The sequence below is a fragment of the Callospermophilus lateralis genome, chromosome 13, assembly GCF_048772815.1.
Source record: "Callospermophilus lateralis isolate mCalLat2 chromosome 13, mCalLat2.hap1, whole genome shotgun sequence".
NCBI lineage: Eukaryota > Metazoa > Chordata > Mammalia > Rodentia > Sciuridae > Callospermophilus > Callospermophilus lateralis.
This window is the reverse complement of record NC_135317.1, coordinates 105657820-105673441: the sequence shown is the minus strand read 5'-3', so window position 1 is coordinate 105673441 and position 15622 is coordinate 105657820. Positions and strand designations below refer to the sequence as shown.

At 41.1% G+C, this 15622-nt stretch overlaps 2 protein-coding genes across 5 annotated transcripts in view; one reads left to right on the top strand and one right to left on the bottom strand.

The window, feature by feature from the left end:
* Firrm (FIGNL1 interacting regulator of recombination and mitosis) overlaps positions 1–10693 on the top strand; it is a 35043-nt gene extending 24350 nt beyond the window's left edge. For all 3 annotated transcript variants that reach the window (XM_076831903.1, XM_076831904.1, XM_076831905.1), the window contains 8 exons: positions 601–786; positions 2610–2732; positions 3926–4021; positions 5277–5390; positions 7140–7244; positions 7790–7870; positions 8999–9118; positions 10195–10693. In XM_076831903.1, coding sequence (XP_076688018.1) covers positions 601–786; positions 2610–2732; positions 3926–4021; positions 5277–5390; positions 7140–7244; positions 7790–7870; positions 8999–9118; positions 10195–10392 — 1023 coding nt within the window. In that variant the 3' untranslated portion in view covers positions 10393–10693. The remainder of the gene's footprint in view (positions 1–600; positions 787–2609; positions 2733–3925; positions 4022–5276; positions 5391–7139; positions 7245–7789; positions 7871–8998; positions 9119–10194) is intronic.
* The window catches only part of Scyl3 (SCY1 like pseudokinase 3), a 32884-nt gene continuing 27711 nt past the window's right edge, over positions 10450–15622 (bottom strand). The window contains exons 12-14 of one of the 2 annotated variants that reach the window (XM_076831908.1): positions 13025–13183; positions 11647–12278; positions 10451–11214 (exon numbers count right to left, since the gene is read on the bottom strand). In XM_076831908.1, coding sequence (XP_076688023.1) covers positions 11155–11214; positions 11647–12278; positions 13025–13183 — 851 coding nt within the window. In that variant the 3' untranslated portion in view covers positions 10451–11154. Of the gene's footprint in view, positions 11215–11646; positions 12279–13024; positions 13184–15622 lie in introns of both variants that reach the window. The other variant, XM_076831909.1, reaches the window with a different exon arrangement.

The following is a 15622-nucleotide window of genomic DNA, read 5'->3' as shown; positions in this document are numbered from 1 at the left end:
GCAACCATATGGTATGTCCTGTAAGAGGAACACAGCGAGCTGACCCATGTGCTTCTCTGTATTCTTTATTGTGGTCAGTTGAGAAAGTACCAAGCTGGAAGGGCTGGCTAAGTCAGCGTGGGGTATACTGGAATATTACTTTTGATTTTACAAGGTGAGGAGTATTTAGGAAACTACTAGATCTAATGGGTAGGAACAAGATAAAGTATCTGATGTGACTAATAATGAAATATAATATTTAACATTTCTTAGTGCATTTATGTCATGCTTCATTTAAACTTTTTCATTTTGGAAACAAATGCATGCTCATTTTGGTGACGTTGGTCAATACCTAGTGATGTTACTGTGCAGTCAAAATGCTTTTTTATTTTTATATTTTATTTATTTATTTACTTTTTTTTTTTTTTATAATTTTGGTGGTGGTTCTGGGCATTGACCTCAGAGCCTCCTACATGCTAGGCAAGTACTCCACCACTGAGCTGCATCCCCAGCCCAAAATGCTTTTCTATATATTAAATATGGAAATTAATTCTTGGTTGTCATGCATCTCATCATCCAATTGTCTGATGTTACTCTGGTTTCCTTAATGATTTATTTCAGGTGGAGTTTGTCCAAAAATTTCCTCCAAAAGAAGCAGAAAATGTGCCTGTGTGGCAGTGTATTTCCTTCCAGGCGTTATCTACTGACCTGAGGAGACAGGCTGTGTGTGAAGTGGCCACAGTGGGTGTTGCAGAGTGCAAGAAGTGGCTGGGCAGCAATCACACTCTGGGAGAGCTCAGCTCTCTGGTAAGGTGATTTTGATGAGTCACTTAATTCATCAGCTGTTCACTGAGTTCTGCTTGAGATTAGTGATAAGAAGACAGACTCTGCTTTTAGGTCCCAGCAAGGTTTTCGGGTTGGTAGGGATCTCTGAGAAGCTTAACATCTGGATTGTGTAAATTATATTGGGGGCAGTGTTCCCTCTGTTACTCAAGACATGTTGAAACTGGATACTTAATTTGTGGTACTTTTGCTGACATATCTCTGCAGTAGAGAGATGGGTTTAACAACATACAACTTCCATTTTATGACGCCCCCCTGAGCCTTTATGGATCTTTCTACTTAGAATGTTCCCTTATAAAATATAAAAACTATATATGTTTTATAAAGATAAAAAGTATATTAACTCGCCCAGGAAAAGAGACTCATGTACTGTAAGGAGTAGAAAATACGTAACTAAGATAAAGCAAGTTGACTAGATTTGGTACATGTAGCAGAAGGTAATTGGAGAAAAATCAAGGAAGGATAGCAGCAGGACATTCAAAGACAATTTGAAGAGTTTAGGGTTTTCTCAGGATATGGGCTTCCATGTTGACAGTAAATGTTCTGATATTCTATGTAATGGTACTTAAGTATTATGATAACTTAAGATACTTACATATATCCAAGGGAAGCTGTTATATGCCTTTGTTTTAGAAAAACTGTTAAATACCTAGTTAGGAAGTAGGTCACATTTTTGTATTTTATGTGCACTAATTTATAGTGCCCAGCTAGCTTGGCTGGCAGAGGCTGAGTCTCTTAATGTGCACTACTTTCTTTAAGAGAGACAAAAGTTCTTTTATTTTATATTAGGAAAAATCACCAATTTTCTAAAATTGAATCATCCTTTAAAGTATGACCAAAACTTTTGTTCATCAGGTTTTTGACATGTTTATTTTTAAAAGGAAGTAGGAAAATATTAAATAAGGAGCTGTATGGTAATTACATAAAGTAAAGTATGGTTGTTTAATGTATTAAAAATCATTGTTACTATTAGATTCTTATATGGCCTTCACCCCTACCCCCATCACACCACACCACCAACAGCTCCATCCTGTCTAGAAGGAGATTTGAGTATACCCGTAGACAACAGTGAGTCTGGAAAAGACAGTTTTAAGTTTTAGCTTCCAAGTAGTATACTTCCTAAGTACTACATTTGGTTATTAAATGTAGTTTGCTGAGAAATCTCCAATTTTAAAATGATAGGAACAATAAAAATCTAGTAACCTATAAACATTACTGAATGCACAGTAATTTAAATTAGGCTGACCACACTGGCCACTGCTCAAACCTGTTCATTAAAATACAGTAGCTTCAGCTGGGTACAGGAGTGCACACACACCTGGTAACCCCAGTGGCTTGGGAGGCTGAAAAAGGAGGATTGCAAGTTCAAAGCCAGTCTCAGCAACTTAGTGAGACCCTGTCTCAAAGTAAAAAATTTAAAAAAGGGCTGGGGATGTAGCTCAATGGCTAAGCACCCCTGCGTTTATCCCTGGTACCAAAAAAAGTAAAAAACAATTACATAAAATATAGTGTTGTTTTAAGTTGTTACGTTTTCAGCCTGAAAGGGAAAAAAAAATGTAGAAAAATAAGAAGCAAATGTTTCTGTGTATAAGGAAAGTTAGTTTTAATACAAACGTATTTGTATTAAATAAATCACTAGAAAGATGGATTTGGCTCTTGGCGTCATTCCGCGTGGATTTCTGTGAAGAGCTCTAAGTAACTCACATATCCTATGGGAAAGATTGGGCTCCTGGTCCTTAGTCCAACTGGTTCTGAACTCGGGTCTTTTCTCCTTCTCTTCAATTTAGAACACAGTCCTCTCTGCTTTGCTTGCTGTATGTAATTCTGCTGGTGAGACTTTGGATATTGGGCAACAAACTGCAATTATGGAAGTTGGGAGTCAGCTTTGGGCTTTTTTAAACATTAAACAGGTAAGTGAAGCAAATAATCATTTTCTGGAAGAAGAAATTTTAAATGTTGAAAAGAGAACAGGACGAAAATTTCCCTGGAAAGTAAAATATGTCTTATTTCTTGAGAAGCTACTTATGATTCAAACTGAAAGCACTGACATATACACTCAGGCAGTTCTTTTTCGGAGTGTTACGGAGTTATGGTAACAATCTACTAAAGTCACAGTGACCATCTATTCTTATGGCTTGTTGGACCCTGTTTTAAAAATTTCCTCCGCTATTGGTTTCTATTTTCTCTTGGGCTGACATAGTCTGCCTCTGATTCTCGGGCCTCTCATAAGATCTTCTGGGCATGGAGTGGGTCAGAGCACACGTGGCTCTTTCCTAGCAAAGCCAAAAGATTAAGCCATCAAGTCAAAATTAGAATGATAACTTCCTACACATGGTTAGAAACTTAAGTTTCTTAATTTAAAAATCTCAGTATGTTCTGTTTTCTTTGTAGTCAAAGGTAGAAATAAATATGTGCTCTGTAGCAGCTGATGGAAACAGTCAGCATTTATAGTTCTGGGAAATAACTGAAATGATTTTGCAGATCCTGTTTCATCATCAGTGGTCAGATTACCTTCCTACAGCATTTTTAACTTCAACAGTGCTTTCCTCCAATGCTCATACATCATTCAATAAATATTCACTCTGCCTTTCTGTGCTAGGGATGGATATAGTTTATTAGAGTGTGACAAACAATAGTTGGAAGAAATGGAATTTTAAGACTAGGGAGCATACGAGTTTACAGTGGCAGACAAAAGTAATTAGATCTCCTTTAGACTTGAATCTTGGATTGAATCATGGATTTTTTTCCTAGCCAGGTGATCTTGAGCAAATATTTACTTTCTGTGACCCAATTTAATAGAAGTAAAGGTGATAAACTCTCCTCATGGAGGTATCATGAGGCATAGGTGAGGTAATAAACATAAAACACGAAGCCTGTTGCCTGGTGTCTAATAGTGCTCAATGAAAAGTTGCTACTGTTAGAGGCCAATCCTGTTTAAGAAACTAACCTTTCTGTTTAGGACAGTGATAGAAGAGATGACATCATTTTGTATGTGGTGGGGTCGGACAGAAAGAACTGAAAGCAATAGCTTTGTTGTTAGCACCTCTTGTCGATGACACGTACATAGTGAAATCTTCACTAAAACCATCTTTTCTTATTTAAGGTAATAGATCAGCCCTGTGTTCAGCAGACATTCAGCCTTTTACTCCCTCTGTTGGGATTTTTCATTCAGACTCTAGATACTCAGCTCATAAGTCAGGTAAGAATAGTGACCAAGGAGTGTCACTTCCAAGGAAGTCCTTTCTCATTACTGCTCATTGCCTTTGTGTCGCGCCTTCCTTGCTAAACTGAACATGAGTGTCTCAGCTCCAGCTTCTTGTCAGGCACGTCTCACCCTTTCTCCTCCAGTTGTCCTAGCCTTTTTCTCCCTGTTCTCTGTCACCTCAGGAAAAGGGAAACATTTTTTCACTACTGAGCAGTCTGAACTTTTGTGGTTGCTATTAACTGCCCAAAATAAGCCCTGAGGCTGGGAGTCAATTCCCAAGTTGAGCCCCACACCCCAGCCTCTTCCCAGGCACCCCGCGCAGCTGCGGACCAAGGAGCATTACCAAGGAGAGGAGTGCTGCTGGGTCCCGTCTGGTGGGGAGCGCAGAGCCTGGGCCACTGTCGGGGGGCCTTTGTGGTGCTCCAGTTACGCCCTTCCTTAGAGACTGAGCAGAGGGAGATGGGAATGCCTTCAACTTGTCTAAACGACTTAGTGGCTTTGGAACAAGTCCATACTGCACAGAATCCATCCTCCAAGTCAGGGGTTAGCTTTAGCTCAGGTCAAGAGGAAACAAAAACTGTTTAGAAAGTAACTCTTCCTGTTTAGGAAGATGATGGAAGAAATGACATGTCATTTTGAATGTGGTGGGGTGGGACAGAAAGAACTGAACCCAGCAGTGGCTTTGTTTTTAGCACCTCTTGTCAATGACGTGTACGTAGAGAAATTAGCTTAGGTACTTACCAGTAGGTGTACTCTTCTTACTATTTTATCACGTGGATTTCTAAAGTAAAATGAGAATACAGTAAAATTATTGACTCATTGAGTGTTTGTAATTTGAATTTGCTGGTTCTGAAAGTTTTAATTTTCTTTTTGAAAAATTACTGATAATCTTAAAAATATATGCCCATCTTTAAAAAAATATCCAAAAAAAGTTGTAAGGTTCCAATGTAATTGTTCATACAGGTATAAAATGTTATCTGCAAAACCTAAAGTAGTAACTGTTTAGCCCTAACTTACAGAAAAAGTTTGCAAGTCTTGGCTTTAAATAGTGAACTTCTCTCAATAGAATTTAAAATACAAAATAATTTTAAGGTTTGGTGTGTGGTCTTTTTTTGGGAACATGGGGATTGCCCCCAGGCTGGGAGTCAGGAGTGTGGCCAGGATCCTGAAATGGCTTCTCCATGTCTGAGGTGGGCGCCTGTCTGCACAGTGCTGCTCCCACTCACGGCTGTGGTTTTCGTTTCCACAGGTAGTGACTCTGCAGACCTCCCTACTTAAATCGGAGCCTCCTGACCATGTGCGTTTGGCAATGTTGGATTTTGTATCTTCTCTAGGAAAACTTTTTATACCTCAAGCTGTCCAGGTAATAATATTGTTAACTGTTGTTCCTGTACTGATATAAAAAAAAAAAATCTCTCAGCAACTTGTTATTAGTGGATAGGAGAGCTATGTTGATTAGGTATCCTGCTACTTTGCTGAATTTAATGATGAAGGACTTTTGACTTCTGAAATTTTGTGGATTACTGGCAGTGAAGAGGGGGAAAGAAACATTTATCTTAAGAGAAGGTGACTGTCAAAACAACTCATTTTCTTTCAGAAAAATACGTAGACATACAGATAGTTCATCTGTAGTCTGAGGTAGAAGATGCTCATACCAGTTGGGCTCAGCTACAGTTTCTGAAGGCAGAAAGCTTTTTCATGCCTTCTGTCCAACAGTGTAATTAGAAAAATTTTCATTTATAGAAATTATTTTTCTAGGCTTTGTATTCATGAATGGGCACCTGTTAGTTTTGAAAGACTTGTAGAAAATGTTTCCCACTTACAGCTGACTTGTGACTGCTCACTTACAAGGTCATCTGCAGTGGCCTGGCAATGCATGCCTACTGAGTTCTAAAGCAGACCTTAAAGCAAAAGAAGCTCCTCATAAATGGAGTTTTCCCTTCCTTATTCCTGTATGACTAAAATTGCTGAAATTCCAGCAATTTTAGATAATTGACTTTTTTTTTTAATCTTACCTCCAAGAGAAAGTCTACAAAAAGAGCTCAAAATTAAGGCCTTTATTTTATAATCCAAGCATGCTGTTAATTAAAAATCTTTGGCATCAAAACATTAATTTCTAAAGACTTCTAGTTTATTCACAAATAAACGTCAGTATGCCGTCTGTTTCTATCACGTCATTGTAGTCACAAGTGTAGATGTTGACAGCTTCTTTCCAATTCTTTTGGCAAAAGTATCCAAAGATATTTGCACTTGAGCTGGCTTATCCCAAAGTGCTGCTCTATTCATGCACAGCTGTGAACCCTGCATGGGCCAGAACCTGTGGAATAAATGTTTTATCACCAGAAATTACAATGCCTGATACGTTCTCTGGGGAGAGGCCAGGGCCTGAAGAAATTTTGAGGATTTCTGAGCACACGGGACATTTAAAGCTATGAGATAAGATGGATTCATTTGATTCATTTGTTCATTCAAGAAAATGAATGAGTGGTTGTCGTCAGGTTTTTATTTTTAAATGTTTTAGTTGTAGATGGACATAATACCTTTATTTTATTTATTTATTCTTATGTGGTGCTGAGGATTGAACCCGGTGCCTCGCCGCAGCCCGGCCCTCAGGTGCTGTTTTAGTCCCAGGTGATACAATGAACTAGTAAATGGCAAGTCCCCAGTCTCTGCCTCTAGAGGCAGCAGACAAGGACGTGTCAGGCAGCACGTTAAACAGAAGTGATGCTGTGAAGGGAAACAAAGCAAGGGGGACAGGGGCCCCATCTGAGGGGAGTCAGAGGGGTCCTCACTGGGGGAGGGTGACGGGAAGTATGCGAGGCACTAGCCACACAGCATCTGGGAGAGTCGTCTGGGCACTGGCAACAGCAAGCGTGGGCCTCCAGGTGGGAGCAGGCCTCATGTTAGGGAAGCAGTGCAAAGGCTCTGGGTCATGTAGCCATCCGAAATGGGAAGCTATGGGAAGGACTGAGCGCAGGAGTGCAGTGAGTGGCCATGCTGGGCACACACCTTCAGCAGGACAGGGATCTAGAAGGCTGGCAACTGTGGGCACCTGAATGTACTCTACTGGGTTTCTTCTTCTGTACTTAATAAGGTTTGGTTCTCTTTTTAGGACAAAATTCTGCCCAGCTTGTCTTGTATTCTTGGCTTACTGCTAGCTGACAGGAACTGGCTGCTAGAGCAACATACCTTGGAGGCTTTTACCCAGTTTGCTGAGGTAATTACTTATAACACGGACTTGTCAGTCACCACCAAAGAAGGTCCAAAAATTATTTACTGAGCTGCTTCTGCACCTTACTTGTAAAACTTTCTGCTGGAGGAAATGAGTCGTGTGCTCTACAGGATCTCAGATAAGGCCTAGAGAAGTGGGAGGTTCTGAAATCATCAGCGAGCCTTGGACAGGCCTGACTAACACAGTGGCTTGACTAACTCGGACACTGTCTTCCAGACAGTGTTTTTGGATTGAATGATGGTACATCTCATCCTGAACTGTCCTGAGCTGAAGAACCAAAACCTGCTGGTTTGGGTCCTAGGGAAGGTGACTCCTCCCTGGGCTGCTTCTCCTCTGGTGGCTGAGCAGAGGGGAAGTCTCAACGCTAGACTTGCACTGCGGCAATACAGCCGACTGTGAGCTCGCTGCCTTTGAATATCCCATAGCACTGTTTTCTTAAAGTTTTAATAAGGTAGCTCTTACAACTCATTTGTCTTTGCAAATTGTTAAAATAATCTTAAAATTGATCTTGTTTATTAATCTTTTAATAGGGAACAAATCATGAAGAAATAGTTCCACAGTGTCTAAGTTCTGAAGAAACTAGAAACAAAGTTGTATCCTTTCTGGAGAAGGTATTTATTATGGAATTACCTTTTCTTTTCTGAAACTGTAATTATAACCAACTTTGCTTAAATTTTTCAGAATGCTCAGAGCAGTCCTAATCCAAAATACTCCGAAATCTAAAACTTTTTGAGTGCCACAGTGGAAAACTCCATACCATAAAACTACTTCATAAACAAAATCATTTAAAATTTTGCATAAAATTAACTTCAGGCTATATAGTGTTTAAAGTTCACATGAAATATAAACAAATGGATTTTGTTTTTAGACTTGGGTCCCATCTCCAAAGTGTTTTAGTGTGGGGGGGGGAGGGGCTCTGAGACACTTCAGTTCCAAGCACTTAAAACAATTGAGATCATATTACAAGTGAGAAGTGAAACTCCTGAAGTCCCTCTGTAGTTTGGGATAGAGTGGCATTGATAGTCCAGGCAGCAAGATGACACGTGGGGGTCCCTTTACTGTTACTAATCATAATTAGATGCAGCTAATTATATAGGCTCTGAGGATCTGTTATTGTATTTTAAGTATGGTTTAGGCTTTTGTTCAATGATTGAGGCCAAGGTAGTGACATTATATTTAAGGCATTTTTACATTTAGAACCAAAATTTTGAATCATAGGAATCCCATGTTTGTATATACTTTGAAAACTTTAAGATGGTGCTGTCACCAAGTTGTAATTTAAGGGATAGTTGGGAGTACTAATGGAAATAATTCTAAGGTCACAAATCCAAGAAAAATTATTCATAAGCACTTACTTTAATATTGTGCCCATTGTTAAACCGGACTATATGTTTAATATACGTAAGTACACCTGCATGTATGACATACTTCACATATCTCACATTTGACACCTATCTTGTGTTACATCTAAGCTGTACTTAAGTCCATGAACACATCTCTCTTGCCAGTCTGCTCTTGGCTTAGCTTATTTTTTAAGTAAAGGTTGGCAGACCACCGTTTTTTCTTGGAAAGAAGGCTGTAGGGCAGAGACAACACTGTAGAGGGGTTTTTAGCCACGCCCCATGAGCCCACAGGTTAAGTGACTTGATCTTTTTATCATCTGAATATTACACCATTTGCCATCTAGTAGAGAATGCTAATCTGTTGGTGTTTCCTTGGCTCTTCATGGTCTTTGGCAGACTAGGTTTGTGGAGGAAACCGAAGCTGCCAAAGTGGAACGTGTGAAACAGGAAAAAGACATTTTCTGGGAACCCTTTGCTAACATGACTGCAGAAGCAGCAAAGGGGTTGTCCTCAGAGGTATGAACTGCTTTCCAGTATGCGCCAAGAAGCTCTGTGCTTATTATTTACTAATATAGCAAAGTAGTTTTGGTTCAGTGCTTTTCCTCATGTTGAATTTCAAATCAGATTTAGTCATCAGATCTAGACATGTAAAATTCTCCTGTTTTATGGTAGTTGCTCTTTGGAAAATCTCATGTATTCTGCCTGAAAGGTCACCAACACACTGAACGGGAAGGCTAGAGAAAACAACATCTTAAACATCGTACCAAACATACCTTTCAATGGTAGTAACCATGGGGGTCAGGGGTGGGGTGTTTGCAAACTGTACCCAGGACACAGAATGTAGTTGCTGAACCACAAAAGAAACCACTTGCCTTTTAAAGTGTTTAGACAGTCCCTGCCTCATTCATCAAACCAGTCTAATTTTTTGGGGTATGTTAAGAATCACATTTACCTACTGAAAAGCAGAAAGTTGACACTACTGTTGATATTCAAAATTTTGGGCACTGTAAATACATTTGGAAGGATAAGCTATATAATAGGATCAATGTTTTAGTCACAATTGTCACTAACAGTAGTTTATGGTGATGATAACAGACAAGTTTATCTCTGAAATCTCCAAAGTGCAATTATGTTAGTTGTAGAAATAGGTCCCTTATGTATTTATTGTGACACTCCTCAGGAAGCTGTTGGCCCCCACCCTTCATCCCCGTCCCTGTGCAATGTGTGATACTGTAGAAGTCTGACATTTTCTTACCGAGTTAAGTACAAGTGTTGGTGGGGGCGGGGGGGACTCTAAGACAGACTTGGCTCTGTATAAAGAGTACTTGCTGGAGTTACTGATCTGGGCAGCACTTTTCATCAGGAGCCCTTTGGGACAGGATCCTCATGTATACCCCCAACAAATCAGGACACTTGTAGTAACTAACATCTTGAATCCTGTGACAAACCAAAGCATCTTCATGTAGCATTCCAGATAACCAGGTGGGGTGAAGGGCCCTCCTGCCCTCCTGTCCTTGTGATCAGTGACGTGATCAGTGACGAGGAGGGGTTTTAGAATGGGCATTATGGTCTCACATTTCTCTCCTTTCCAGCCTTGTGCAAAAAGAGCCCGCCAGGAGGTCCCCCTGGAAGAAGAGCATAGGGAGGCATTGCGAGTAGCAGCAGGGGCCCTGCAGACAACAGAGTCCCTGCTGCAGAAGGCTCCTGCTCCAGCCTGGCTTCTAGTGGAAGTGGAGACACTGCAAGAAAGGATCGAGAAGGTGAAACGCATGCTCCAGGGTGAAACTTGACCATCTGCATCCTCGGGAGACAGGACCAAGCCTGATCCTCTCTCAATTCCCAGGACATTTTGTAAATGAAAACACTGATTTAATTATGTTTGTACATTTTCTAGTACATATAAAACAGCTTTTGTAAAGGTGAATCTAGTGAAAATAGTCTTTTATTGACATGTAGAGAACAGGATTGTGGGGGATATTTCTCATTAAGAACTTTGGTACAACGTAATACACGTGAACAGTCAGTGACTGCCCAGGTCCACAAAGGGCCTTTTTATTCAGGACTACTGTAAACAAATAAATAAGCTGCCTAAGGAGACCTTAGCAATTTAAATCATTTATAATTTATAGCTAAATTTTTTTAAGTTGTATTTTCATAATAGACTACTCTTCTTCACTGTTCAAGAAATGGCACAAAATTAAGCTAACCAGTTTGGGGTTTTATATTTATCGTCTTGACTTCCAGGACTATCCTGGAAGAGGCAGTCCGCTTGGCCTGGCCTCGCCCGCTTGCTCTTCATGGAAACTGGCCTCAGTCAAATGCACACGGGCTCCCCCTACCAGGAACCTGTGCTGAGCCTCCCGACCACTCCACGCGTCCAGTCAGCACTTGAGGTTGGTCTCACGTCAGTTGGCACAGACTGTGAAGAGACCTCCTGGCATAGGAAGCACAGGCTGCAAAAGGGTTTTGTCCACACAGCCTGGTTTTGAGGTATTGATTTTTTTTTTTTTTTAAAGGAATCATTGCTCATAAAGTTCAGCTCATACCCGTTGTCACCAGTTATTATCTTCCCAGTTCAGCTCCCCTTCTTCTCCCCAGCCTTCAGCCTCTGCCTGCAACAAAGCACACCAACAGCAACCCACTGAACAAATCATATCCACATGTGGAAACTTTTAAAGACCCAGCACTTGTTTTTTGATACCAGAATATAGTGCTTCATGCTAAGTGAAAGCTGAAAAGCAAGACTGCATAGGTTCCAGCACAGGAGAACCTCAGCCCTGGAAGAACTTTTCACAACCCTATAATCCAGTAGTAACACTACTTTTTTGCAGACCGCCTAAGACTGTGCCCAGGCACCTCCTCCTGGGGAAAAAAGAATGCTGTTCCTAGGAACCAACTTGCTTAGCTTGAACATTTTAACCACCGTATATAGTAATCTTTCTTTCCTTTCACTGGGAAAACGTGCTGGGTACCATGAACTGGGACCTGAGGGAAGACCCTTGATTTTATATTAATAGCAGCTTAATCCAAAAAATACTACTCACTTCACTCATTTCTGCTGCAGCAAATTTTGAGGAAAACTGCATCCCAGGCGAGACATCATCTGTTTCTGTCCTCAGTTCAGGTAAAATAAGAAACGTGGCTGAAGGCTTAATTTCTGGGATCATGTCTGCAAACCAGTCCAACTCAGGGTCTTGTGCTGGCTTCCTTTTCACTTGGATTGTAAACTCTTCTCCTAAGCCAAGTTCGGATGGAAGTTTAAGGGGCCTTTCTTGTGACTGCACTTTTGGTGGCTTGATTTTGTCCGGGTCACTCTGTGCTAAACTGGTCTTTTGGGGTGGGCTTGATTTCAAAGGTGTAGGTTCCTCAGTGAGGGGCAGTGAAGCAGGGATGGGCGTCTGCTCCCCTGAAGTCACAGGCACTGCAGTGGGGATCCCAGCTCCCAGGTTTATTCCAGCCCCTCCACTTCTGGGCTCCTCGGCAGCAGCATCACAGGGTTCTGAAGGCCAGATCTGTGTGCCCATGGTTTGGTTCTCAGGCTCCGTAGGCTCATTCCAGTCAGGCCACTCCTCAGACTTCTTAGGGTCTGATGGGAAATTTTCACTGTCTCCTGAAGTACTTTTGACATCTGAGATTCCGTTCATGGGAAATTTAACAGACTGAGAAAACTGATCACCTGTGAGGATATGTACAAGAATTCTCACAAAATGGTAAGAACAGGCAATATGTTGGTTGGGTGGGGGTATAGCTCTGATCACTTGGACCTATCCATGCATACCAAACCAACAAGAGATCCTGCAGCAAATAACACCAAAGATGCCATACAAATCACCCACTTCCTGTACAGTACTTACATACTATTAATTCAATGGAAGCATGTCATGTAACAAACTAGATATTTAGTAAAGGACGAAATAATCCAAACATACTGCTTACTTATCGGCATAACTGTCCATGAATAAGTATACAAATACCCTAAGCCAAATCAAGATGGTAAATACATACACCTTGAAAAAAGTGCGCTCAAATAAGTTTGCCTAACATGTTAACTTACAAGTATAGTGAGGGTGCTAAGAAACCATAGGCAATGTGTCAACTCTGCTACCATTTTCCCAAACATTTTAACCGCAGAACCCTTTCTTAGCATGCCCCTTAACATCTTTGGGTACCATCATTCTTGGTACAATTTGGAAGATGCACTGAGGCATCAAATCCCCAAGTAAAGTATATGGTGCAAAAAAGAATACAAGTAATGTTGACTCGTTCTTTTTACCAGTAACCAGGACGCGGCTAGAAACATACCCAAAAGTCTGGGGAGATAACATGAGACCACTAGCCAAATTTTCAGAATTTAAACTTAATTTTTTTACTCTCAGAAAACATTCATCCAAGCAATGGAAACTGTAAATTTAGTATTTCTACCTGTCTGCAAAAGAGTACTGTAGTAATCTTGCTGTATGGACTTCTTGCTGCTGATGGGCATGTTGCCAGAAAGGAAACACTTAGGGAATATGCTAGAGGGTTTCTCCAAGGCTGGCGAGATCTGACTGTGCTGGCTGCAGCCGACGTGCAGGGGAGAATCTGAAGGTAAATAAAAACTCAAAAAATGAAAGGGCTAGTAAATTTCTTTTAGATCTATCACGTTTGATGAGCAGCAGTTAAAGGAAATGGGTGTATTTAACTAACACAGATGGAAGAGAACACCTTCCAGGACACGATCCTGTCGTGGAACAGACAGCCTGTCCCCTTTGTGCACTCCACAGTGATGATGGAATAGAAGGGATTCCAGCATTAAACAAATACAACCTTTGGGATACCTAGCAAAAGTCACAGCCAATATGAATCTACTGAATACTAAAAATGGTTGGATTTTATGCTCTGAATATTTAACCCCAAACCAAGGGGGTGGAGGTGTTTCAAAAAAATGTCTTTTACAATTTACCAGAATGTTGTGATTGGGCGTTGGTCAAAAAGATGGTAGCAAAACTTGGCTCAGTTCTTCCTCTGCCTTGAAGTGAGGGTGGGTGGAAGGGCCGGGGATGAACGACGACTGGCAAGCCCCCAGCTCCTTCGCGCCCAGCCTGCAGCCTGCCCTCTGCTGGCACCACTGTCTCCCCTGTGGAAGTTCCTGTTTCCCTTGCCCAGTGTCCTCTGAGCAGGTCCATGGCTTTCTTTTAGGCAGAACGACTAACCCGTCGTGAAGCTCAACATCAGCCCTTGTTTTAAGTCTGACCATGCAGGTACCGTCTAAGAGGTATCCCTAGACCTGTCTCTTCCTCAGCAGCCCCCGTCACTACACAGAAGAGCTGTACTTGACTCTAAGCTGGGCACACAGGCTGATGCCAGGGCTCACTGGGTCTCATAATGAGGAGCCCAACTCAGTCACCAGGATTACACCTCTCCATTCTCTAGATTCTTATCTGGTACTGCTGCTCTGGTGTTTCATTAAGACTACACAATGCTACTATGTATGGTGTGTCAAACGCATCCCTGTATAACTACTTAGAACAAATAAAATTTAGAAAGATAAAAAGACTACACAGTAATCTGGATCGTGTACCTGAATACTTCAGGAAACAGAATGTCAATAGTAGATAACTCCACCCTATAAGACAGGTGTGAGGAGGAGTGGGAGCTCTCACAGAACCAGTGTGCAAACATGCCCCAAGACAGCCCCAAGTCTTATCCTATGCCCGCAGCCCCTATGATGTAGAAATAAACCTCTCCTGTTTGATATAATCTGCTAAAAGAATTGGTAACAACATCAACTGAATTCAGTATGTACATTTCACAGCTGACAACGAGGCAAGAGCATCTCTGGCCTTGTCCCTGGCACCCCTTTGACCACAGCAACCCTGGATTCATCAGCATTAAGAATAACTGAACTCCCCAAACTTCAGAAACCAATGTTGCTTTAAAGATTGGGTTGGCATCAATATTAGACAAAGGCCTACATGAAGCTCTTTGCTGCTAACCATCCCATGCTATCTACTGACAATCAGAACAGAGTTAGATACCAGGAATTTTATATTGTGATCATGTATGGTGTAAAACGCACTCGACCGTCATGTATAATTAGAATAAAAATTTTTAAAAAGATAATAATTAAGACTACACAGTAGCTTGGATCATGTATCTGAATACTTAAGGATACAGAACGTCAACAGCTAGATAATTCCACCCTATTCAAGGTATACAAAGTAACAAAAAAGCAATGATGTTGTTGACACCAAGTTCTTTTAAGTATCTAAAAATCAACAGATTTTCACCCAATAAATGAACAAAAAAATCAAAGGAACTAAAATGTCTAGTATTAAAGAACTACTTTGATCTTCCTGGAAACTGATGTTGTCCACTAGAATGTAAAATGCCTCCACCCCAGGGGTCTCCTGCTAAGACAGCATTCTATTGCCGTGACACCCAAACTGCACGAAGACGCACACATCAGGGTGACTACTGCAGCACTCCTTATGGTGATCAAAGACCCAGAAACAGGGCTAGGGCTGGTGCTGGGGCTGGGGCTGGGGCTCAGTGCAGAGCGCTCACCTTGCACGTGCAAGGCCCTGGGTTTGATCCTCAGCACCACATTAAAAATGAATAAATAAAATAAAGTTTAAAAAAAATTAAAAACAAAACAAAAACAGAAATAGATGCGCTATCCATGAGTCAGTAGGTGAGAGAGTGAATTAAATTCAATGAACTATTAGGCAATTATCCAAGAATCATCCACACAAGTACGTGCTGACCTGGAAACGAGTCCCTCCATGAAAGCAGGCTGTGGCCTTGTGTGTGGTGCTGTTTCAGTTCCCTCAGATGCCATGTAAATGGATGTGTACAGTCCATCTATGTATGCCCCTGTGTGGGCTTCAAAAAAGATATGAAAGGTAGATACCTCCACCCCTACAAGGACTCAGGAAAGGGAAGCAACCTTTTCCTTATACTTCTTTGTATCATTTAACTGAATGTACCCTCCTGTTTTATTTGTGTAACATTAAAAATCCAATTTAAAAAAAAAAAAAA